Source organism: Aedes albopictus, chromosome 3 (genome assembly GCF_035046485.1).
Source record: "Aedes albopictus strain Foshan chromosome 3, AalbF5, whole genome shotgun sequence".
Lineage (NCBI taxonomy): Eukaryota > Metazoa > Arthropoda > Insecta > Diptera > Culicidae > Aedes > Aedes albopictus.
The window spans coordinates 378,978,171-379,003,604 of NC_085138.1; the positions used below are offsets into that span (position 1 = coordinate 378,978,171).

The following is a 25,434-nucleotide window of genomic DNA, read 5'->3' on the forward strand; positions in this document are numbered from 1 at the left end:
ACCAAGCACACACACAAAACGGAATTCCGTCGTCTTAGGGCGGGAATTCGCCTGTCCCAGAGGAGATTTCCTTGCCTTGACTGAATGAACGCAACGAGCCCTGAGAATCTGCTTTCTTTGAGGAGTACCGTTGGTTAGAAAAAATCTGATCACATCATTTATTTTGTACCACAAAAGTAACCGAAAAATGTCATTAACTCAGAACCTGTTTCTCTGGTTTGATTCATTTAGTGGACATGCCAACGTTAACAATCAAATTCATAAGCAATCGAAGTCACCACGCTTCACAGTACCCATGTTTGAGATGAAAGTCAACTCACATCTCGAGCGGTGGTTTCGAGGCTGGAAAGGGTGCTGGTGGTGGCATTTCGATAATTTCCACAAATTTATTCTCTGCTGCAGTGCAATTTCATCGCATTTAATCGCTTTCTATACTGGTTGGATGGAGCCCGAGTCAAACATTTGAACATACACAAACTCAAATTCGCACACTCACACACACACTAACATCAAACCACAACCGAGGAGAAGAAGTCGGGCCACCCAGCTATGTAGCATCTCTCAGGAATGTAAATATAAAACGCATCAATTTATAACACATTTGACACATGTATCGTACATTTAATTCCCCTCTCGAAGACCGGCTTGAGCTGAAGAGAGAGAGCTTAACCGCAATGCTGCTGTTCTCGTTTTGTAGATTGATGCGATGGGTGGCGAGGAGTGGTAGTGAAACTCCCCTAAACCAATAGGCGAGTGCGGTTCGAGTGTTTCGTTGGGTGCAATGTTTTGGGGCTTAGGAAATGGACGGGGCAGGGGACGGAGCGTGCTATTTTTGCCCAGGGTTCAGGGGCACATAAATGCTCGTCAGAGTAATTGAATTCTATTCACGCAATTTGCGCAATTAAATTTATGAAATTACCGCAAGATATTAAATTTTATATCTCCTTCCTTCGTTGGAAATTTTTCGGGGATGCGAGTCGAATGGTGGCTCCGAGGGAGGAACATGGGTTTCGTTTGAACAGAGCAGATTTACATTTGCTAAATTCGAAAATTATTATGCAGTAGGAGCTGGCAACTGAACCGGTCACAAAAGTGATGAATATTGAAATGATTGCTTGAAATAAGAGACAGGGATGGAGTCAGGCTTTGTCAGCGGTTTTACACTGTCTAAAAAGTTCATCATATTATTTTCCTGGGATTTCTTCAGAGAATGTTGCAGTAATTCTTCCAAAGTATTTTTTTGCAAAATCTTCCGAAAACTTTTCGTTCTATCGGTAATTTATCCAACAACGAATTCTATCAGAAATTTGCCACAAATCATTTTTTTTTTCAAGGATTGCTTCAGAAATTCCTCTAGAATAATTCCTTTTCAAATTTTTTTCAGGGATTTCTTCAAAAAGTGTTTCGAGAGATTATTTCAGAATTTCGTCCTGGGAATCTTTCTGAAAATTTTACTTCGGATCTCTTCAGAAATTCTTCCGATTTTTGTCTACTGAAAATATTTAAGGAATTTCTTCATATAATCTTCCAAGCATTCTCTCAGAAAATCCTCCTGCAGATATTTCAGAAACTTCTTCAGGAATTCCTTTAGGAGGATTACAGCAGAAGTTTATTTCTGTTATTTCCATCCGAAATTTCCCTGAGAAATCCGCAAGACGTATTCAAGTATCCCTCTGGATAATATGTCATGGACTTCCTCTAGAAAAGCTTCCATGGACTCTTACAGAAATCTGCCCCAGGGATCCTCTTGAAAAATCTTCCACGGATTTTTTTGAATTTTTTCCAGCAAATTCGGAACTTTTTCCGGAGTTTCTCCTAAGTTTTCGTCATAAACTTGTCCAGGGATTAAATTAGAAATCCCCAATGATTGCTTCTGAAATTATACCAGAAAATTGTCTTGAATTTTTCCAAAAATATTTTAGAAGGCATTTCATAAATTTCTTCATACACGGTTTCATGGTTTAAAATTCAAAAAAAAAAAATCAGAAATTTCCAAGGATTATTCCAATGATTGTTCCGGAAATACATCTAGCACTTTTCTAATCTTCCATGGGCTTCTTTTAGGAATTTATTCAGGTAGTTGTTTGTGAACTCTTCTGAGCACTCCTGAATTTCTACAGAGAAATTCTCTTTGAATTCTTTTAAAATACCTAAAGGAACGGGAAAGTCCTCAGGGACTTCTCCACCAATTACTTCATGATTTCTTCCAGTGCTTCTAGCGGGAAATTTTCCAAAATTCAGAAACTTCTTCGAATATTGCTATATGTTTTCTCTCAGAAATTCATCCGATATTTCCTCCAGGGATACCTTAAGGAATTTCTCCCCAGTATCTTTCAAAAGTTAATTGAGATATTTCTCATGAACTATTTCCTAGAAATATGCATAAAAATTTCTTTAAGAATTTATGTTATGTTTCCTTAAATATTCATTGAGGGATTTCATGAAAAATACGTCGACGTTTTCCTCTATGAATTCCTTTGGGAAATTGTTGAGAAGTAAAAGATTTACCAAGAGTTTCTACAAACTTGTCTTAAGTGAATCTTTTAGAAATTACACTAGAGTTTCCGAATGAGAATTTCTTCAGAAAACCTTATAATGAGTTCTTCAGGGATTCCCTTTGGACATTTCCAACGAAAATGGCTCTTTTTTCTTAAAATTATATTTTTCTTTTAATGACTTGAAAGACCATTGAAAATTCTGAATTTCTGAATTTCTGAATTTCTGAATTTCTGAATTTCTGAATTTCTGAATTTCTGAATTTCTGAATTTCTGAATTTCTGAATTTCTGAATTTCTGAATTTCTGAATTTCTGAATTTCTGAATTTCTGAATTTCTGAATTTCTGAATTTCTGAATTTCTGAATTTCTGAATTTCTGAATTTCTGAATTTCTGAATTTCTGAATTTCTGAATTTCTGAATTTCTGAAATTCTGAATTTCTGAATTTCTGAATTTCTGAATTTCTGAATTTCTGAATTTCTGAATTTCTGAATTTCTGAATTTCTGAATTTCTGAATTTCTGAATTTCTGAATTTCTGAATTTCTGAATTTCTGAATTTCTGAATTTCTGAATTTCTGAATTTCTGAATTTCTGAATTTCTGAATTTCTGAATTTCTGAATTTCTGAATTTCTGAATTTCTGAATTTCTGAATTTCTGAATTTCTGAATTTCTGAATTTCTGAATTTCTGAATTTCTGAATTTCTGAATTTCTGAATTTCTGAATTTCTGAATTTCTGAATTTCTGAATTTCTGAATTTCTGAATTTCTGAATTTCTGAATTTCTGAATTTCTGAATTTCTGAATTTCTGAATTTCTGAATTTCTGAATTTCTGAATTTCTGAATTTCTGGATTTCTGAATTTCTGAATTTCTGAATTTCTGAATTTCTGAATTTCTGAATTTCTGAATTTCTGAATTTCTGAATTTCTGAATTTCTGAATTTCTGAATTTCTGAATTTCTGAATTTCTGAATTTCTGAATTTCTGAATTTCTGAATTTCTGAATTTCTGAATTTCTGAATTTCTGAATTTCTGAATTTCTGAATTTCTGAATTTCTGAATTTCTGAATTTCTGAATTTCTGAATTTCTGAATTTCTGAATTTCTGAATTTCTGAATTTCTGAATTTCTGAATTTCTGAATTTCTGAATTTCTGAATTTCTGAATTTCTGAATTTCTGAATTTCTGGATCTCTTATTTTTTCTGAGCTTAAACAAGAGACTTCTCTTGTTATGTGATTAGAATATAGCAGAGCATGTGTAATGAAGCGCATCCTTTAGAACACCCAGTCGACTTTTGCTTACTTAACATTTATTGTGAAGAACATACATATAGTGCAATTTATCTCTCTAGAAAGTCTCTTCAGCATACGCTCATCCCCTGCAATATGTGTCAACAAATCCAATCGTAATTGTCCGGGGGATTTCGCCGGTCCATTCCAAATTCTTCAGAAAGCTCCACTTGTCGCGATCCCCATGGGGACACTCATTCGTACGCACATTTACATTAGGTCACTAGACTAGTTGACTGCTGGCGAGCGGTGACCGACTTGGGACAACGACTAGGACGACAACGACGACGACTGAAGTTGATTAATTTACTGCGCTTTTGTGCCCGGCTTAATTCGCATTGTGAAACCGGCAAATCCTGACGTCGTCGTCGTTGTCGTTGCCGTCGCTACCGTTGCCGTCTCCAATGGCATCGCCATCCATAGTCCCTATGTCCCATCGTCCGTAACGACGGACAGGAAAAACTTTCTTTCGGACCATTTACCAAAAACGATGATAAATTTTGGCAGTCAGGAAAAGTTTCTGCTTCGCAGCAGAATCAAGCACCATGCAGCAACCTAGTCAGTGTACAGGCACTGATGTGCCACTACTCTTTGGACGGGAGGGGATCGGGGCTGGACTGGGACCGGAGGAACAAAAAGTAGAGAACTACGTATTCAAAAATGTCACTTTGAAAAGCTGCGCCAGCGAGAAACCCCGGAGAAGTTCCGGAAATCCAAGAGACCGAATGAGAGACCGCCCGAGATGCGTTGTGGATTGGTTGGATGGCGAAGGGTGAGAGACGCGCGCGTCGAATGGAGAAGGGTTACATTTGGCGACATCTGTTGGAGCTATATAATTTCAAGTGCGGATGAATGGAGAAAAAACGGATGGTCGATTCAACCTCAAGGGACAAGATGGCTGACGGAACGTTCACCGTAGAAACCTCCAGTTGAGGACGGTCTGGCCGTGGTGACGAAACTGGTCATCTGATTGCTCTATTCTGATGGTTTTTCATGGTTTGAAGTGAAAATGTTAACAGCTTCTCACTTGTGATTTTCATTTTTATATTTTTTACTTTTTTTATTTATATATTTTCGTTTTTTTTATTTGTTGTTTATTTTTACATTTTTGGTAATTTTTAATATATTTGTTTATTAACTATAAGATAACAATACCCTTCAAGTCACCAAAGAATTATGACCCAAAAAATGGAAAGGGCGCTTCGTCACCAGTCTTCCTGATGTATGAGTTAGAAAGAGCGAGAGACAGGCAGTAAGTGTGTGCAAAAGTCGTAAATTTTCCCGCACATGGAAGCGGTTTTCTATTTTCCCATGACAAAGAGAGATCCCCGTGTACCGAAACTTATGTACATCTTACTAGCTAGCTATAGAACACACACACACACACACTCTACTTACATATCACAATCAGCTTGGCGTTGGCACGGATGGCCGAGTTGAATTTGGCCGGGCCCACTTGGCACTGGTACTCGGCGTCGTCCTCCAGCGAGGCATTGGAGATCTTGAGGTTGTAGACGCCCGCCTGGTGGTCACCGAGCACCGAGTAGCGCGGGTAGCCCGGTATCGTCGTGGAAAACCCTGTCGGAGGAGGGGGGAAGGAAACAACGAGAAAGACATTAGTTAGAGGATTTTTTTTGCGTGTTCTTTGATTCGTCACATATTTTAGCATACGATTTAGATAGCCTGCGAGTGTGGGAAGGAGGTTTAGCTTGTGGAAATTGAATTTAATGTAACGTTTTCATGCTCCAAAACATATGTTGGTTTTTGCTACATTGCCATAAGATTGTATGCAGGAAATCGAATATTCCTTAGTTCTGTAATACCCAAATTGTGATGATGATCTCAATATGTATCATATTTCGTTTTCTAACATCGATTCAACCATGTTTTGGAAAGTAATTCTTTTTAACCTTCCGTAACTCGCGCGGTTGGCCATCACCGACAGCACCACGCTAATGCTGAGAACAAGAAGCGAGATTTTTTCAATGTGTTGTACAAAATACAACAGCGCGATCGCTCGAGGGTTAATTTACAATTTTGACAAATGTAGGTTTTATTTTTCTAAACGTTTTATTTCGTGACACCTCTAAACTTTTGTATTTTTCTTGGAATACTACGGAATCGGAATTCCGATTTTTTTTAATCAAAAATATTTTGAGAATTTATGGTTTTTGTTAAAATATTTTCATTCATTTTTTTCCATGGAAAATTTTATTTTCCGTGCAATTTTCAGCATTTATTCAACTCTCTCAAACTCTATTAGTATAATAGAATGATTGTAGAAACTTTGAAAATATGTTAATTATTAGGATTCAAAAATGACATCTGAGAAGCGACAAAAATTAAACTTTTTCAATGATTTAAAAAATGTAAATGTGGTTTAAAAGACACTAAAAGCTATTTTGAGATATACAGAACAGTCGTATTTTGTATAATGGTTTCAGTAAATATAAAACAGAATTACGGAAAAGTCGGAAAATTTTGAAATACTCCAAAGATTCAAAAAAAAAATATCCTGAAACTATTTATTATTGAATATATTTCCAAAAATTACAGCGGAATAACTGTATGCGTTTCAGCAGGCATGTTTAGAAGAAAATCCTTCTTAGTAATTCTAGAAACACGTCAAAATTTCTCCAACTATTTTTGTGTGCGATTTTTTTCTGTAAGCTTCAAAGGAATTGAAAAAAAAAATACAATGATCTCAAGGTACAGCTCTCAGAAAATTCTTCAGATCTTTTTTCAATTACTTCAAAAGTAACTCAAACAATGATTATACTTTATACTGCAGTTTCAGCATGGATTCTTCTCGCACTAGTTATCGTTTTCTCTTGGAAATTGAACTTTCAGCATTTCTTTCGGTATGGTTTACCTCAAAATTGACTCATAAATAGTTTCAGGTAAACGGTTTGCGATCATTATTTTGCCCCAAATTTAGGAAGCCGTACCTTCCAACACTTTGAAAAAGTGACACACAGACTGAAAAGTTGATTTTAAAACCATGTTTCTAATAAACAAGAAAGTGTTGTTTTGAAAAATTGTTTGAGCATTATCAAAAGATTCTTCAAAAATTCTTGAAGAGAATTTGACAATGCAACAAGTATTTATGAAAAAACCTTCTAAGGATTTTTTGGGTGTACTTCGCAAAAGACTTTTGCAAGGATTTCTTACACTTACTCCAGTGAAGCTTTCAGGAAGTTTTTCAGGTTTTTTTTAAGAAGTTGGTTAAAATATTCAGAATTTACCGTTCAAGAACTTCTTAACAAATTCCTCCTTAGTTTCTTTCACAAATTTCTTCAGAGATTTCATCAGAAATATTTACATTTACTGATTTGAAAATTCTTCAATATATTTTCTCAAAAAAACATTCATGGATTCGTCCTGGGATTGCTTAGAGAATACTTCAGAAATACATTCAGGATTGTTTTGGAAAATCTTTCACGATTCTTTTTGGAATTTTTGTAGGGAGTACTATAGAAATTCCTCTAAGAATTTCAACAGAAATATTTCCATGAATCCATCTATACAACCTTTCAAATATACCTTCAGAAAGACATACAAAGTTTCTTTCAGAAATTCCTCCACAGAAATCCATCAGAAGTTCTTCAATTACTCCATAGAAATCCTATAAGGAATTCTTTTAGAAATTACGGTTTCACTCAGACACTTTTCCAAGAGTATACTTAAAGACTTCCAAGAAAATTCTTAAAGGACTGCTTTCAAAAGTTCTTGATGGATTCTGCAGGAAAATTTAGCACATGCTGATTAAGAAATTGTATTTGTTCAGAAACTTCTAAAGGATTTTCTTCAAAAACGTCTGTAAAAATTCAGAAAAAATCTTCAATGCTACCTCTGGAAAACTTTTCATGGACTTTCCCAAAAATTTCTCCATGGATTTTATCAGAAATCCTTCCGGGGATTATTTCAAAAATGCTAACACGGATTCTTTAGAAAGTTTTCAGGGGTTTCCAAGAATATTCTTCAAGAAGTAGCTTCATTAACCAATTAATTCAACGTTTTTTTTCATAAATTATTCTATTGAATCTCTTAGAAATTCCTCCAGTTTTTTGGAAATTGCTTCACGGATTCCCTTGTAAAATTTTCCAGGGACTCCTTCAGAAACTTCTCCAACAAGGTTTCCTTTGTAATTGTTTTACTTTATTTCAGGGATTCTTCCAAAGTTGTAGAACGAAGAATGTTTCCAGGAAGTTTATTAGCGATTTCTCCAAATATTTTTAAGTGATTTCTTACTATAGTATCAGAAGGAATTTCTCCACAGATTTTTTAGGAAAATTATTCAGAGGGAGATTAACACCCAAAAACCGAAAGAGATGGAGACGCAAATCGAAGTATTCGCAGGATTTTCAACCAGATTTAAAAAAAATCTCAACTTAAAGAATATGCTCAAAATTACTTTTAAAATCACCCTTAGCTTTTCCATAGGACTGCTGCAGTATTTTCTAAGCATTCAAAAGAGAGTATTCTGTTTTATTCAATGAACGATGTTTTGAGCATTTTTCTTAAAGTTATTTAGCTTTTTTTTTGTGGTAATAAGGGGTTTTTAGCCTTAATTAGTTCGTTTCGATACCCACGGATTCCATTCCTTTCTAAGAATGGAATCACATTTTTGTGGTACATCTATTCCTTAAGTTTATGCCAGACATGTTTTAAGCCAGAAATTTCTCGATTCACCAGACGTACGGAAATCGTCGAATCTTCAAATCATATTTTACATTTTATGATTGAAGTACTCATCAGAAGATAATTTAATCAATTTTTATTTGAAGGTTTAAAAAAAAACATATTTCGAAAAAGAAACTCAGTGAGTTATCTATGAAATTCAGTCAAATTTTTAAAGACGTATAGGAAACTATTCAAAGAGTTGCATGGTATTTTTTAAATATATTCTTGAAGACTTTTCATAGGGAATTTTTCATCGATAAGTGTAGAAGGCTTCCGATATTTTTCAACATTTCATTTATTTGTAGGGGTTTCATACAGCAGCTCTCTTAATGAAACTATGGAATAAACTTCATAGATGCTCCATAAATGCAAATTTCTTCGGATTGAAATTCTTCTGGAAGTTTTCAAGAAAGTTAGAATTATTTTAGAATAATTCCTTGGGTAATTATCCTTATACAATACAAGTGCTCTGCATGAAAACCGATCATTTTTCAGGTTTTTTATTAATTCTTGAATAATTGATCCGTCAAACCTTCTTCAGAAACGGATGTTGTATAAGGTTTTCATTGAACATTGGTTGAAAAATCGATTGTCAACACCTACAACTAATCTGATAATACTGACATTCCATTAAAAAAAGAAAAGACTCGGAAGTTAAAGTACACTGTTATTGCTCAAATTTGGCAGGAATGATTTTCACAAAAAATAATTAAACCCATGAATTCTTGATTTGCCATTAGGGTGGCCATTAAAAATGGGGTGGTCCAAATAAATAATTTTCAAAAAATATTGCGAAGAAATTTAGTAAACTTTAATCTGCAAAAATGATTAAAATATCAGATTTTAAAATTTTCATATGTTGGACCACTACATCTTTTTTTCTTTTTTTAACGAAAGTTTAACTATTTTTACGTAACATATACAAAAAGTTAAAAATGTTCTTCAAGTCGTTTTTGAGTTGCATTTTTCTTTGAAAATTTCAAGTTTTGTGCTCATACACGAACAGAATTACCATACGTCTACATCGTTTTAAAATAGTCGTTGATTTATTTATTTTTTATTACTTATTTATTTTTATATAGGGTATTGGTTCCCTTATTAAGCATATAGTTCCCATTTTCATCCTACTAAAATTGAAGCGTTGTTTGTTTTGTTTCTTACTTTTATATTTTTTGTTAGACGTTACGAGCACGCATGAAAATAAAAAGAACGGAATCAATTAGTGCCGTTATCGCTTGTTTTCGAATAGGATAAATATGGGAACGTGAGATTATTGATGGCACTCGTACCCTTTTTATACCGCCATGAGCTACTGGGTAAACGTCAGCTTTAAAATAACAAAATCAGTGAATTCGCCTTCCACAGAGGGATAATCCTTCAGGTATTCCTTTAGATTGTGTGGCTTCGTGGTCGTGTGGCTAGTGTCACCAAGCATGTAGTCCCATCGTGCTGAGGAGCGCGGCTTCGATTCCCGCCGGAGCTGTCAGGAAAAATTTTCGGCTGCGCCACTGGGCGTTGCATGCTAGTCCGTTGTCTAATGTCGTGCTTATTTCAAAGAGCAAATAGCTCAATGGAAGCATTAAACGAGTCCGTGTTTTTTAGAAGTTCCTTCGGAGCTCCTCCATAAACTCCTTCTGATTTTCCTACGGATGTTTTTTTCTCAGATTTCTTTCTGAGTTTTTTTCTGAAATTCATTCAGAAGCTCTTTCGGACATTCCTTCAGGAGTGCCTTCAGCGATTGATCTAAGAGTTCTTCCTAAGATTTCTCCAGAGGTTCCTTTGAGATATCCCCAGCAGTTCCTACTGAGAATACCGCAGCACTTTCTTCTGGTGTTCCCCCAGGATTTTTTTCTGGGAATCCTCAAGAAGTGTTCTTCCTGGATTCGTCAGAGTTTTTTTTTTTGAGAACTCCTCCAGTAGTTCCTTCTAGGCATTCTTCAAAAAAATATTCTGTGATTTTTTTTCAAGTAGTTCTTTTTGCGATTAATCAAGGAATTTTTGAGGGTCTTTTTTAGATTTATCCAGAAGCTCCTGCGAGGATTTCTTCAGGTGTTCCTTTACGGATACCTCCCAGAGTTCCTTCTAGGATTTCTGCAAGATTCCCCATGGTTGACAAGGAGTTGCTTCTGGGATTTATCCAAGAGCTCCTACATAGATTCCTTCTTCTAAGAACTTTACCCGTGATTTGTTCCGGTATTCTCCATGAAGTTCCTTCCTAAAGGAGCTCTTTCTGCGATTTTTCACGAAGTTCCTTCTGAGATACATCTAAGAGTTCTTGCTGGGATTGATTCAAAGATCTTTCCTGGATTCCGCCAAGAGTTTCTTGAAGAACTCCAGTAACTCCTTCTAGAATTCCTTTCACCCATACTTCCTTCTTGGATTCCTTCAGTATTCTCTCCGGAGATTACACCAGAAGTTCCTCGTGGGATCCCTTCAGGAATTTCATTCTGATTTTTTTCCGGTTTCCTTCAGAAGTTATTTTCGAGATTGCTTAAGAATTTCCTACCAGGCAATTCCAGAAATTCCAAGAATTCTTTCTTGGTTTTATCCTAGAAAATCGTCTTACGAGTTTCCTCCTAGAACTTAATCCGAAATTATTGTAGGAACTCCTTCCGGGAATACTTTTGTCCTCTATTCCGCAACATTTTTTTTATGGAATTCCTCCAGCAGTTTCCTACTGTGATTCCTTCAAAAGCTCCTTCTGGGATTACATTTCTCCAGGAACTCTCCTAATGTTTCCAGTCCGATTGGGGGTCCATTATGGGTTGCCGTTTGCCGATGTTCAAGTATCCGGGTCCATTTGGGCCACGGGGACTCAGAAGAGGGTCAGGTGTCAGCCGCTCTCGGGGGGGGAAAGAGCAACTGACGAAAGAGCCGGGGCTGGTATCGAATCTATGACCATCTGCTTATGAAGCAAACGTGTGACCAATTGCGCCTCGAGCCCCGGCAAAAACTTCTTTTTGAGATTTTTTTTTCAGAATTCCTCCAAAAGTTTCTTTTGTGATTTTGTCAAGGAATTCTTTCTGAGATACACCAAGAAGTTTCTTGGAATCTTTCTTGGATCTTCTTCTGGAGGAAGCTCTTTCGCGGATTGCCCAAGAAGTTCCTTTACGGATACCTCCCGTAGTTCCTTCTGGGAATTCTGCAAGATTTCCCATGGTTGACCAGAAGTTGCTTCTTGGGAATTCCAACCGTGAATTTTTCTGGTATTCCTCCAGAAGTTCCTTCCTAAAGGAGTTGCTTCTGAGATTTCTCAAGAAGTTGCTTCTGAGATGTCTCCAAGTGTTCTTTCTGGAATCAATCCAGAGATCTTTCCTGGAATCCGCCAAGAACTTCTGGCGCTTTTTTCATTAACCCTCCTAAGATGTTAGGTTTTTCCCACCACGATTGTGTAGTGCACGTTCTGCGTGTCAGTTCAGCGGGATTCCTCCAGGAACTCCTTCTAGAATTCCAATTCTTTCATGTATTTCTCCCAAACTTTCTTCTGGGATTCCTTCAGAATATTCTCCGGAGATTACAGCAGAAGTTCCTCGTGGGATTCCTTCAGGGATTTCACTGTGGTCTTTTTCCAGGTTTCCTCTAGAAGTTATTTCCGGGACTGCTTAAGAAGTTCCTTCCAGGCATTACTTCGGAAATTCCAAGAATTCTTTCTTGGTTTCATCCAGTAAAATCTTCATGAGGGATTCCTCTTATAATTTATGACGAAAATATTGTAGGAATTCCTTCCGGGAATGCTCAGACAAGCCTTCCGTCGTTCCTCTTCCATTCCTCAACATATTTTTAATAGAATTACTCCAGCAGTTTCCTTCTGGGTTTCCTTCAGGAAGGAGGAGCTTTCTGGGATTGCATTTCACCAGGAACTCCTTCTGGGAATTCCGGAAAAGGAACTTCTGAATACATTCCAAAAGGAACACCATTCCCTTATCTCCTGGAAGAATCACAGAAGGAACTTCTGAAGGAATCCAGGAACGATCTCTTTGAGAAGAGAAGTTCTGGAGAAACACCGGAAATGTTTTTTTTTCTATTTTTTCTTTTGAGAGTATGGTCGTTTTCCTAAAACCGAACTAACGCTTGAATGATTCTTTTTATAAACATCTTTTGATCTACAAATATGCGTCAAATATGTATATTTTTTAAAATTTCAATTCCAATATTCATTTCATTTTTTTTGTCTGTATTAACGAGACTTTTAGCCCTAGGCTAGTTCATCCCGGGACCCACGTTTTACTTCCCTTCCGAAGGAAGAACCCACATTTTGTGAGTATGTCGGGAGTGGGATTCGATCCCAGGTCCTCGGCGTGATAGACAAGTGTTCTAACCAGGGCGCAAAATGTTTGAGCAGACCAGTTGATGGTCACCGTGCGACAATTTTCATTCACTTGCCTACACATTCATATTCATCTGCTCGATACTCGTTTGTCAGCTGAATGAAAGTCAATGAAAATTTGTAAACATCATACAAAGGGTTAAATTTCTGATAAAAAATTAACGTTTCGATATCATTTAACGGTGCTTTACACAGATCTTTTCCCATTTGATTGTTGTGGAGTGTTTTTGGAAGGAATCGTAGCCATAAACGTAGTTAATTAAGAAGATGTTTCTCGATCGGCTTCATATTCAATGACTACGAATTGACTGACTGTGTGAAGAGGGAGAGCGAAAATGAATTTATTTGTTTTGAATATTCAGTGCAGAATCATTCAAACTCGTGCTGTTTTCAGTCAATGATTATGAACATTTTGCACCCTGGTTCTAACCACCAGACCAGGTCTGCTCCACCATTTCTGCTATAACTCAGCCAATTTTGAACCAATTGACACATTTTTGGAACGCGATGAGATTCGTATAGTATCTAGCCATGAACAGAACTTTAAGTCAATTGGTTTGAAATTGACTGAGTTATAGCAAAGAGTACCCAAAATACCGGCCACTGCCCAAATGGTTCGCTACCCTACCAATGTTTTTAAATAATGCATCCAACGATCTTGCGTGGATTGCTGTCCAGAAATCCAGTAATTGTCTTGGGATAGCTCCTACCAAAAATCATACCATAAATCATCGAACAGTCATCGCGACTTCGTCGAGGTTCTCATTAGAAACCCGGCAAAAGCAATATCTTGTCTGGTATTTCACTATGAATTTGCTTAAAATCTTCTTGAACTTTCCGAAAAATATTGTCCATAAATTTCTAGAAATATCCAGAGTACTAAACTTCCATGTCGAATAACTTTTTCACTCGTGATAAGCTCCCGCAAGTAACAAAAAAAACCTAGTATTATATTCAAATTGGCGAGGAAAAAATGTTCCATCGACAAATGTTTGCATCTGGAAGTTGTCATAATTAAAATGATGCTGCATTATTTGACAACAATATAGAGGTGCACCATGAAGCAATTTACTTTCAAGAAGTGCACCGCGAGCAAAATGGTCTGAAAGCCCCTGATCTAGACGATGCTCAATGGGGAAAAATAGGTATAAAACGCGAATAAATTCAATATCTCTGCTCGGAGTGGATGGATTCGGACACGAATTGCAAAAATCTCTACAGTTTCAGATAAGGAGGGTGTCATTCGCCACTAGAATTGGGCAAATTTGGCTGAGACATCGATTTTTGTGAATCGATTCGAATAGGATCAGCAGAATCGATTTACTGCTTTAAATGAATGCTTTGAAGCGATGTTTTCACATCGATTCGATATAATAAAATATTACAAAACTATAAAATGATTCCTTTGCTGCTTGTAGTTCAAGTTCATGGTGTGTTTTATTTGTCCAAACTAATTCAATATCAAAATTTTAGCTTGAACATCGAACATTTTCGAGCTCTGATTCGAAAATGGATATAACGTTGAGACAATGAATTTTAGGAAAAAAAATATAAATTTTATATTTTTGAATTGAAAGGAAAATCCTGAGATTCTGATATATCCCAGAACTCTGAGAAGTATTCCCATATAGTACTGAGATAAATCCCCGCTGACTGCTGAGAGTAATTTTTCCAGAATCTCCTGAGTTATTCTCCAAAATCAGAGAGACTCCTCCAGAATACTGAAAGGAGTTCCTCTAGAATTATGAGAGCGATTTTTTCAGAATGCTGAAAATTATTACACCAGTATCCTGAGCGACATTATGTAGAACAGAAAGCAAGACTCTTCCGGTATCTTGGTAGGAGTTCTCTCCGAATTCTATTAAGCATTTTCCTAGAATCCTGAGTGAGATTTCTCCATATGAGACGGATTGTCTCAGAGAGGAATTCTCCCAGAATCTTGTGAAAGATTGTCTCAGAATCCTAAGAGAAGTTTCCCCTTGGGGTTCTCCCAAAATCTTCCAGAATCCTAAAATGGATTATCCCAAAGTCCTGAAAGGAATTCCAAGAGCGGTTCTTCCACATTCTTGAGATAAATTAATCTAGTTTACTGAAACAGATACTCACAAAAAAAGATTTTCGGAACTCCAAGAAGAATTTCCCAAAAATCTTAAAAGAAATGATCCAGATTCCTGAAAAGGGTAGCTTAGAACCCTAAAAAGAATTACTCCAGAATCCTGAGAAAGGCTCTCTCAAAATACTGGGCGGGGTTGCCAAAGAAACCTGAGATATAACCTCACAGAATTCTAGGAGATGGGATTTCCCCAGAATCCTGAGAAAAATTCCTCCAGAATCCTTTTATGTATTCTCCAAGAATACCTCTAAAATCCTGGGTAGAATGCTTCAGAATGCTGAGAATAATTCTGCAAAAATCCCGAAAGATATTCCCCAGAATAATACGTGTGATTCCCACAGAATCTTGAGAGGGGTCATATGAGAGATTCTTCCAGATTCTTAAAAAAAATATACTGCCGCCACTCGCATAACAGTTTCATCTTTGCTGGGATTCCTATTCACATGGGACTGTTTTGCGAGTGGGGGAAGTATATCTAGGAGCCTAAGAAGGATTTTTCCGAAAATCTGATCCTGGAAGGCATTACGGAAAACTTCTAGAATGGACTTCCCCAGCATCTAAAGAAGGATTCTCTGGAATTCTGAAAGGTCCTACACAATCTTTGAAAGGGTTTCTCCTAAACTCCTGAAAGGGATTGGCCCTCAGAGTTCTGGGGTGATACCTCTAGAATACTTTAAATTATTACACCGAAATCTCAAGAGAATCTTCCCATAATCTTCTAAGGGATTTTTCCTGATTACTAAGACGGACTCTCCCAGAATTCTGAAAGGGATTTCTGGGAGCAACTGCTCTAGAATACAGAAAACAGAATATATGTGAGAGATTCTTCAAAACCCTTGGAGGAGTTCCTGAGAATGCTGAGAAAAATTTCCTCAGAATTTGAGTGGGATTCTAAGAGAGGGTCTTCCAGAATCCTAAGAGGAATCAACTTAGATCATCCAGAAATTTCTTAGAATCCAAAGGAGGATTTCACCCTTGGCAAGGAACCCTGGTAGGAAATACCCCAAAATCCAGAAATGAATTCCCTTAGAATCAAGATAGGTTCTGATAGGTATTCCCATATAATACTGCTGAAAAAAAAAATCCTATAGAATTTTTAAATGGACTCTTCCATAACCCTCTAATACCCAATCCCGCCTTTAGGCGGGGTATAGTTTGAGCATTTTTGTAATATTTGTTTCGTGGAAAATCTTTTTTTTTTATATTTTTGGCTGATATTTAGGACTGTTCTGTATATCTCCAAATGGTTTTTGGTGTATTTTGAAGCGCATTTACATTTTTTTTAAATCATTGAAAAATTGATGTTTTAGTCACCTTCTAGGAGTCATTGTTTATTTTGTGTTAAATCGCTACAATTAACATATTTTATTTTTTCCCAAATCATTCTATCCTTGTTTAATAATTTAAGGAAATCGAATACACTCTAAAATTGCTTTCCTTAAAATTACACGGAAAATAAAATTTTCTGTGAAAAAAATTTAAAATAATAATATTTCAACAATTATCTTTTTCTTCTCTTTTCTTGGCGTAACGTCCTCATTGGGACAAAGCCTGCTTCTCAGCTTAGTGTTCTATGAGCACTTCCACAGTTATTAACTTAGAGCTTCCTCTGCCAATGACCATTTTGCATGCGTATATCGTGTGGCAGGCACGAAGATACTCTATGCCCAAGGAAGTCAAGGAAATTTCCTTTACGAAAAGATCCTGGACCGACCGGGAATCGAACCCGTCACCCTCAGCATGGTCATGCTGAATACCCGTGCGTTTACTGCCTCGGCTATATGGGCCCTACAATCAACAATTATCATAAAGTCTCAAAATGTTTTCATCTCAAAAAATTCCCCAAATTGGCTTCCAGGAAAAATATAAAAGTGTGGGGGTGTTCAAAATTAAAAATAAAAAAAAATCAAAAACTGAAATTCACGAAATCGAGAATAGAAAATAATCATCTTCCAAAACAATTCGATTTTAGATGACGAAAAATGATATTTAGATCAAAATCAAAAATTTGGATATTAGAGGGATAACTGTAAAGATTCCTCTAAAATTCTGTGAAAGATTCGTTCAAAATGCTGAAAATTACCACACCAGCATCCTGAGAGACCTTATTCTATAAAAGAGAGAAAGATTCTTCCAATAGACCTTCTCCCTGAATTCTATTAAGGATTTCCCTAGAATCCTGGGAGAGATTACTCTAGTTTTCTGAGAAGGATTCTCTCGGAATCTTTCATAAGAATTCTTCCAGAATCCTGAGGGATTTCCTCAGATACCCGAGATGAATTCTTCCTGTGACGGATTGCCCCAGAATCTTGAGAGAAGATTTTCCTCGGGATTCTCCCAGAATGCTTAGATGGATATCCCCAGATATCCAGAGCCTTGGGAGGGATGCTCCTAGAATCCTGAGAGAAATTCTTCTGCGGTATTTAAAGACATTTCATTATAATCCTGAAAGAGATTGCCCCAGAGGGATTCTCCACATTATTAAGAGAAATTCATCAAGAATCCTGAGAGGAAACCCAAACAAAAAACAAAATTTTCGGAATCCAGAGAAGGACTGGTCTAGAATCCTGAGAAGGATGCGCTAGAACCCTGGAAAGAGTCCCTAAGGACCATAAGGAGGATTGCTTTAGAATCCTGAGAAAGATTCACTTAGACTCCTGGGAGGGATTGCCCAAGAAACCTGAGATATACAGGTATGCCTCGATTTAGATTATACCCAAGTAAAATTTTTAGTCAAATAGACTAAAAGAGGTTATTAAAACCATCATATAACCAAAATAAATGATATAAGGTTTTATGACGGTTCTAAAAACCTCTACAAGACTAATTGGTCATCAAAATGTAACTTGGGTATAGACCCTCGATTTTGTGTACATTTTACCTCGATTATATGTAATTTTTTAAATGGTTAAATTCTACAGGGCATTCTGGTTAAATTCTACAGTGCATTCTGGAAAAAAAGAATAGATAAGGATATTCTCAAAAAGTTGTGAAAGAGAAAGATAGCGGAGTAAAACGAGCTCAATACACTGATTTCCAGCGTCGTGCGGCGAATGACAACCTCCTTATCTGAAACTGTAGAGATTTTTACAGTTTTTGTCAAAAACTCATTCGAATTCATCCACTCCGAGCGAGTCGCGCAAATTCTTAGGTGGTACAGTCAATGTTTACTAAATAGTTTGTTTTGTTTTTGGAATTTCAGTAGATCTGTTTTCAGAATTCTGTATTATTTTGCATTTTTTCAAGTATCAAAATTTGTAAATTTGATTAGACAAAAGGAAATATTACAGTACATAAGAGCACAAGTTAACTTTAGGATTTAACCAGGCTTTTTTTACCTTGAAGTAAGTAAAGTTGATTTTTAAACTATCGTTGGATTTATTCTACAATTGAAAACAAAACAAGTAATAATTTTACACTTACCCAGCGCAAATCCATCCTTGGTCCACTGGACCGCTCCGGCCAGGTTGTTGATTTCGCATTTGAGCAACGCTTCGGACCCTTCCAGCACCTGGAGGTCCTTCGGAAGTATGCGAAATTTTTGCTGCTGACTACTGGTGCTGCCTACAAACAGCCCTGTTATCACTGAAAAGAGACAAGAAGAAAAAAAAACGTGATTAGCGCAAAAGTTTTCCGATCGAATTTAATTTCAAAGTAAATTTTCCCCTTTCGCTGCTTGCTGTTCATGGATTGTGACAGAGAGGGCACCCCTGGACGCAAAACTTGCGGTGCCACATTAGCATGCATAATGAAGCACGAAAAACTACACATTGGCACAAGTGAGATAAACTGAAAGCTGCTTGAAGAAGAGGGTGGCTGGGCAAAAGGTGTGAAAATTCTTGCCTTTCGTGTGCCTGTTACCGGAATGCTCCCGGAAAAAAACCTTTGCACTTCAACCAACAGCAGCGGGACCCATGAAATTCCCGAAACACGAACCCCGAAACGGACCCAAGCAAGTACAACTTTATTATTCACACAGTAATTGCACTTTGGCTGGTAGTTAGTAGCTTCTTCCGGTTCAGCATGGAACGAATGGGGGCAAGTGTGGATCTCCCGCCTCGCACCGTGGTCAACTGAAAGAACAGTTCTGGATCTCATCGTAGTCGAAATGGTAAACATGCATTCTTATCTGGCATTCCGAACCTCAAAGTGCCTCGGGGACACCTTGGGGAGTGGAGTTGGGGGGTACTCGAAAATGAGTTGCTTCCAAGAGGGACCACGAGGGATGAGGAGAGCACACAGAGCAAATAGTTACCCGGAAAAGTTAAAATTCAATTTGAAAAGTTTCCATTCGAAGGTTTTTTTTTCTTGTACTTCCCGGTCGGTCGGTGGTGTCCGGGGAGGTCGAAACGATTTTACCACTTTTTAGCAGCAATTTTTTAGTCATGCACGGAAGTACGTGATTCCCGGTGGAGCAGAAGAAAAAAAAAACTGCTCGTGTAATGTGGGTACCTCTGCTGCTGGAAGGAGGAATGAGCAACAAGCGCTGTGCAACTTGGACGACTGACTGGCTAATTGAAATCAGCTCTAGTAGTAGCGGGCGCGAGCACGAGCGGCCAGCAGCAGCAGCAGCCCGGGATGATATATATGCTTTGGATCGTTTCGTTTTCGAGTGTGCAAAAAGTTGATGGGGAATCGAATTAACAGCTTGAACGGGTTGGCGTTTGAAGAAAAACGTTGCTAATTTGGTTAGAATTGGGTTAGGAATTTTCTCACTGTTTTTTGTTGGTTTAGTTCTTTGAATCCCAGTGGATTAAGCTTGTATCTGATAGTCAAATCCATGATCTGACAACCTCTTTTTGTTATTTAATTCCATGCCCTTTCGAATTAGATTCGCAGAATCACAAAATGTCTTCAGAAAGTAAACGAGAGTTTAATAATAATGGAATAAAAAATGTGAAATAGAGAAGAGCAGGATAAAGCAGATAAGTGTAGAGTAGTGAATAGTGGAGTAGAGAAGAGTAGTGAATAGTGGAGTAGAGAAGAGTAGAGTAGAGTAGAGTAGAGTAGAGTAGAGTAGAGTAGAGTAGAGTAGAGTAGAGTAGAGTAGAGTAGAGTAGAGTAGAGTAGAGTAGAGTAGAGTAGAGTAGAGTAGAGTAGAGTAGAGTAGAGTAGAGTAGAGTAGAGTAGAGTAGAGTAGAGTAGAGTAGAGTAGAGTAGAGTAGAGTAGAGTAGAGTAGAGTAGAGTAGAGTAGAGTAGAGTAGAGTAGAGTAGAGTAGAGTAGAGTAGAGTAGAGTAGAGTAGAGTAGAGTAGAGTAGAGTAGAGTAGAGTAGAGTAGAGTAGAGTAGAGTAGAGTAGAGTAGAGTAGAGTAGAGTAGAGTAGAGTAGAGTAGAGTAGAGTAGAGTAGAGTAGAGTAGAGTAGAGTAGAGTAGAGTAGAGTAGAGTAGAGTAGAGTAGAGTAGAGTAGAGTAGAGTAGAGTAGAGTAGAGTAGAGTAGAGTAGAGTAGAGTAGAGTAGAGTAGAGTAGAGTAGAGTAGAGTAGAGTAGAGTAGAGTAGAGTAGAGTAGAGTAGAGTAGAGTAGAGTAGAGTTTTGACCATTTATGACTTATATAATAAGCTTTGAATTAACTTGAAATTCTTACCACGGATGAAAATTACATCGATTAGATCATGTTTCTAAGAAATACCAAATTATCCAAAACTTCAACATCGTATCACTATTCAAGATACCAACTATAGTTCGTTTATATTTCCTGTAATTGACTTTAAAATAAATATGTTTTAAATGAAAGTAACAACATAGCCAGCAATAAATTGAAAAAATAATGAGATGCATATTGAAAATAAATTAATTTACTAAAAAATCATAAAATAAATGGAATCGCTATAACATTTTCTCTTGTAAATAATTTCAAGTTATGTCAAATGATATTCAGAGCTTATTATATAAGTCATAAATAGTCAACATTTCATTGCATTTGATTCATTGAATCCGGAGATATAACAGATCAATGTTAGCTATCAGCAGGGATGCCAGATGATTTTTTTAATCTGTATGGCACTTTTCAAAAATATGTATCCCATACAAAATTTGGGTGAAAAATCCCATACAAAAATAAAATAGCCCCTCTATCTCAAAAATCTGTATTTCATATAAAATGAAATCTGTACGGATGCTCAAAAATCTGTATAATACAGATAAATCTGTACATTTGGCATCCCTGGCTATCAGATAATTATACCTTTTGAAGATTCCTAACTTCGAGCAGAATAGCCCGATCAACTTTGATCAACTTACAGTGAAAATTTGAGAATATTTGATGCACTTTTCGAAAAGTAACAGCTAGTTCAACATTTTTTTTAAGTGAAAATTTTGCCTGTCTTAATCGTTTTGTCTCTCCCCTGTAACTGCGTGCATTATGGATAACTGATAACTGATTTATTAAGTTTCTATAAAAGCTGATCTCACCCGCCTTCGGGATTCCACTCACCACGCGTAATGGAAGCATGTAGACGGATGGCCGTCATTTTGTCATCGTAGTTCATGAAATTTTGATTTGTTTGGGTAAAAATATTAGCAAAAATATTGGAAAAAGTTGTGGTTTGTTTGTTTATTTAGACATCGGGGATTTTAACCCAGATAACAATTTGATGCTGTATATACGTAACTCCAACTATTTCAAATCAGCCTTCATTTGAACAATAGCTGAGCACGAGAGGTACAATCCTATATTCAGCTCCTAAACATCTAATTTTGGTGACTTTATTCAACCTTCAGCTGACTTGAGGTTCATTGGAAGGCTGATTTAAGGCTTAATATGCGCTTAATCAGTGATCAGTTGAATTTATTATTTGTGTAAAGATAAAAAAAACACCCTTGCGTCTATTTCCAGAAGAGATGTTTGGGAATGTTTAAATTAATCTGTGGGAAAACTGGGAATTGAACTCGGACCTTCTGATTTACAGTCACTCACCTTAGCACCTACACCACACACAATTGTATGCATATCCTCGAAAACAAGAGCAATATTTGATGAGTCTGAATAGTCAAGAATTAGAAATAAGTTTAACTAAGTCTGTATTGAGACCGAAGAAGCGATGTGGACTTCACAAAAACATGATTGGGTCAGCTGTCAAAAAATATTTGGTTAAAGGTTGAACAGATAATTAATTCTGCATGTTGGTGTATGTTTTGAAGCTGGTTACCCAGATGAATAATATTCTATTCAACTTGATATTCAGTATTGCTGATTAAAGAGGTTGAACAAGCCATACTTCAGACCAATATTCAGCTGTCATTGTGTTCAGCCATTGACTCCATTAACCAGCTATTGTTCAGCTAATATTCTCACTGTTCAGCATTCATTGTTACTTGGGAACCTTTTATGGGTCATTCATCCAGCATTTGAAAAAGTGTGACTTTCAGCAATCTAAATTTTATATCTTTTCATTGGGCAAACCATATAGTGTCTCAGAATGTCGTAATACGTTTGAGTTTACTGTTCATCAAATTGATTTACACCCATTTCTGGTTAAATGCTATCAAATTAAGAAATTTAATACTTGTTACATATTTTTTTCCACATTGTTTCCTCACATGAAGTTATTCCCACAGGAACCTCGGGAGGATTATCTGAAGGAATCCAGTGTCTGGAAAAAATTCTAAGATGAATATTGGAAAATATCCCTGAATTAGTCCAGAGGGAATCCCTCCACCTTATATGTGCATTAGCTAAAATTCACCATGCTGACGTAGTTCACGCCCAATGGGTCTGTCTGGGCCATAATGACACCAATGCACAACTACGCTTAAAGAATTTAGGTTGCAATTTATGGAAGAATGCCAAGAAGAATCCCTAAGAGATTCCAGAAGGAATCCTTGAAGGAACACCAGGAGAAATTTTGATAAGTAAACCCAAAAAAAATCCTGGTGGAATTTCCTGGAACAATTTCGGGAGGAATTCCCAATGAAAATTAATAAATAACTGAAAGATCCAGAACTTTTGAAGGAATCCCCAAAAAAATCTCCCAGAAATATGCCGGAATCAGTCCCATGAGAAATCAATGATGAGATTGTGAAAGAAATCCGGGGGGGGGGGGGGGAATCCAAGAAAAAAAAAACCTGGAAGAATCTCTAGAGAAATCCCTACACTAAACCCGGGAAGAATCAAAGAGGGCATCCTAGGAGGATTTCTTGAAGAAATCCCGTAGAAAATCCCTGAAGAAGTTCCGGGAGATACCGCGGGAATAATTCCAATGAATTCCTCGAAGCAGTACCGCCATCAATCCCCAAAAGAATGTTAGAGTAATCTCTGATGAAATCCCATCCCTTTGAGTTTCCTGGTATAATCTCTTCCCAAGTAATAATGAATGCTGAACAGTGAAAGCATTAGCCGAACAATAACTTGTTAATGATGTCAGTGGCCGAACGCAATAACAGCTGAATATTGGTCTGAAGTATGGCTTGTTCAACCTCCATAAGCAGCAATGCATACATGGCTCAAAAGCAAGTTGAACAGAATATTACTCATCTGTGTAACCAGCTTCAAAACATACTCCAAAATGCAGAATTAATCATCTGCTATTCAACCTTTAATCAACTAATTTTTGACAGCTGATGTAAGCAAGATTTCGTAGAATCCATACCGCTTCTTAAGCCTTAATACAGGCTCAGTCCTACTTATGTTTTTGATTATATCCGGACACAACAAGAAATGCTGTCGTTTTCGGGGGTATGTATGAAATTGTGTGTGGTGTGGGTGCTAAGGTTAACGACTATAAATCAGGAGATTCGAATTCAATTCATAGTTTTCTAATAGATTTATATATATACATTCCTGTACATCTTTTCTAGAAATAGAAAGCCGCAAATGGTAAAACCAAGCTTACAAGTTTTTTTTTTAGTTTTTTTTTATTTTAACATAATCCATAATTTTGTTTGAATACTGGTGAGGCGCATATTGAGCCTTTAAAAAGCCTCTCATTGAACCTCCGAACAGCTAAAACAGACTAAAATCACCAAAACTAGGTGATTAGGTGCTGAATAAAGGATTGTATCCCTTCTGCTAAGCTTTTGTTCAAATGAAAGTTGCTTTAAAATAGTTGGAAAAACGTTTGTACAACATTCAATTGTTACCTGAGTTGAAGAATGCAATCCTGGAGAATCTCTCTAGGAATCCCTACGGGGATTGGTGTAGAAATTTTAGGAGAAATTCCAGGAGGAATTCCCAAATGAATCTCAGAAGACAGCTCTGAAGAAATCTTCGGGGGAAATTCCCGAAAGGATCCCTGGAAGAAACGCGAAAGGGACCTTTGAAGGTATACCTAAAGGAATTTCTTGAAGGATCCTTGAAGTTAACATCAGAAGAACCTCGGGAAGAATCTCGAAGAAATACCGGGATAAATTCCTGAAGGAATCCCGAAAAGAACTAAACGCTGAAAGCATCTAGTACCCAACGGAAGTTCTCAAGAAACCTCAGGAGAAATCAGTGAAGCAATAATGTCTGGAATAATCGTTAGAGAAATCTCTAAATTTCTTTGGGTGATCGACTGTACGTTGGATGATATCTTTGAGGGGTTTATTGGCATTTCAGTCTAGTTTGGTCAATTAAAAACAACTATATGTTTTCTTAACCCGACGTTTCGGTCCTTATTGGACCTTTTTCAAGGATTCGAAAATTGTGTTGTTTTATCGTTAAGGTGTTTGTTTGAACGTCTAATCGTCATTTAGTGTTGGTTTTCGGTTTTAACTTTCCGGAAAACAAGTTTTAGAATAAAAATCGGAATCCGTTCCACTGTTCTACGCACTGATGTAGTTTTAAAAAAAAAAAAAAAAAAAAAAAAAAAAAAAAAAAAAAAAAAACTTGTTTTCCGGAAAGTTAAAACCGAAAACCAACACTAAATGACGATTAGACGTTCAAACAAACACCTTAACGATAAAACAACACAATTTTCGAATCCTTGAAAAAGGTCCAATAAGGACCGAAACGTCGGGTTAAGAAAACATATAGTTGTTTTTAATTGACCAAACTAGACTGAAATGCCAATAAACCCCTCAAAGAAATCTCTAAAGGAAAGAATCCTTAAGAAATCCCTGATGTGATTTCTGGAATAATCAATAAAAGAATCTTGAATATGAGCAAGAGGTGCAAAATTGAAGAAATCCCGGGAGCAATCCTCGATGGAATCCGGAAAACATGTATGAACGAATTCCGGTAGATTTTCCTGCATTTCTGAAATACCGGGAGGAATCAATAAAGGACTCCCGAGAGGAATTCCCAACGGAATTCCAGATAAGGAATCATTGACAGAAAATGCTGGAAGAATCCCTGAAGGGTGTCCGGCCATTTGACTGAACGCCGTTTGGCCGAACGCCGTTTGTCCGAATGCCGTTTGGCCGAATGCCATTTGGCCGAATGCCATCTGGCCGAATGGGTCGTTTGGCCGAATGCCGTTTGGCCGAATTATGATCAAAAGAATTCAGAGGAAGTTTTTTTTTTTTATTCTAAATCACTTAACCTAATTTACAGCTCTATTGTCCACTAGGGCACTACGTGAGCGATTTCAATTGACAGCTGTAC

The 25,434-nt window shown here is 36.9% G+C and overlaps 1 protein-coding gene across 6 annotated transcripts in view; it reads right to left on the bottom strand.

The window, feature by feature from the left end:
• LOC109409926 (nephrin) overlaps positions 1–25,434 on the bottom strand; it is an 851,818-nt gene that overhangs the window by 455,592 nt on the left and 370,792 nt on the right. For all 6 annotated transcript variants that reach the window (XM_062855795.1, XM_062855794.1, XM_062855793.1 and 3 more), the window contains 2 exons: positions 18,334–18,495; positions 5,186–5,365 (listed from right to left, as the gene is read on the bottom strand). In XM_062855795.1, coding sequence (XP_062711779.1) covers positions 5,186–5,365; positions 18,334–18,495 — 342 coding nt within the window. The remainder of the gene's footprint in view (positions 1–5,185; positions 5,366–18,333; positions 18,496–25,434) is intronic.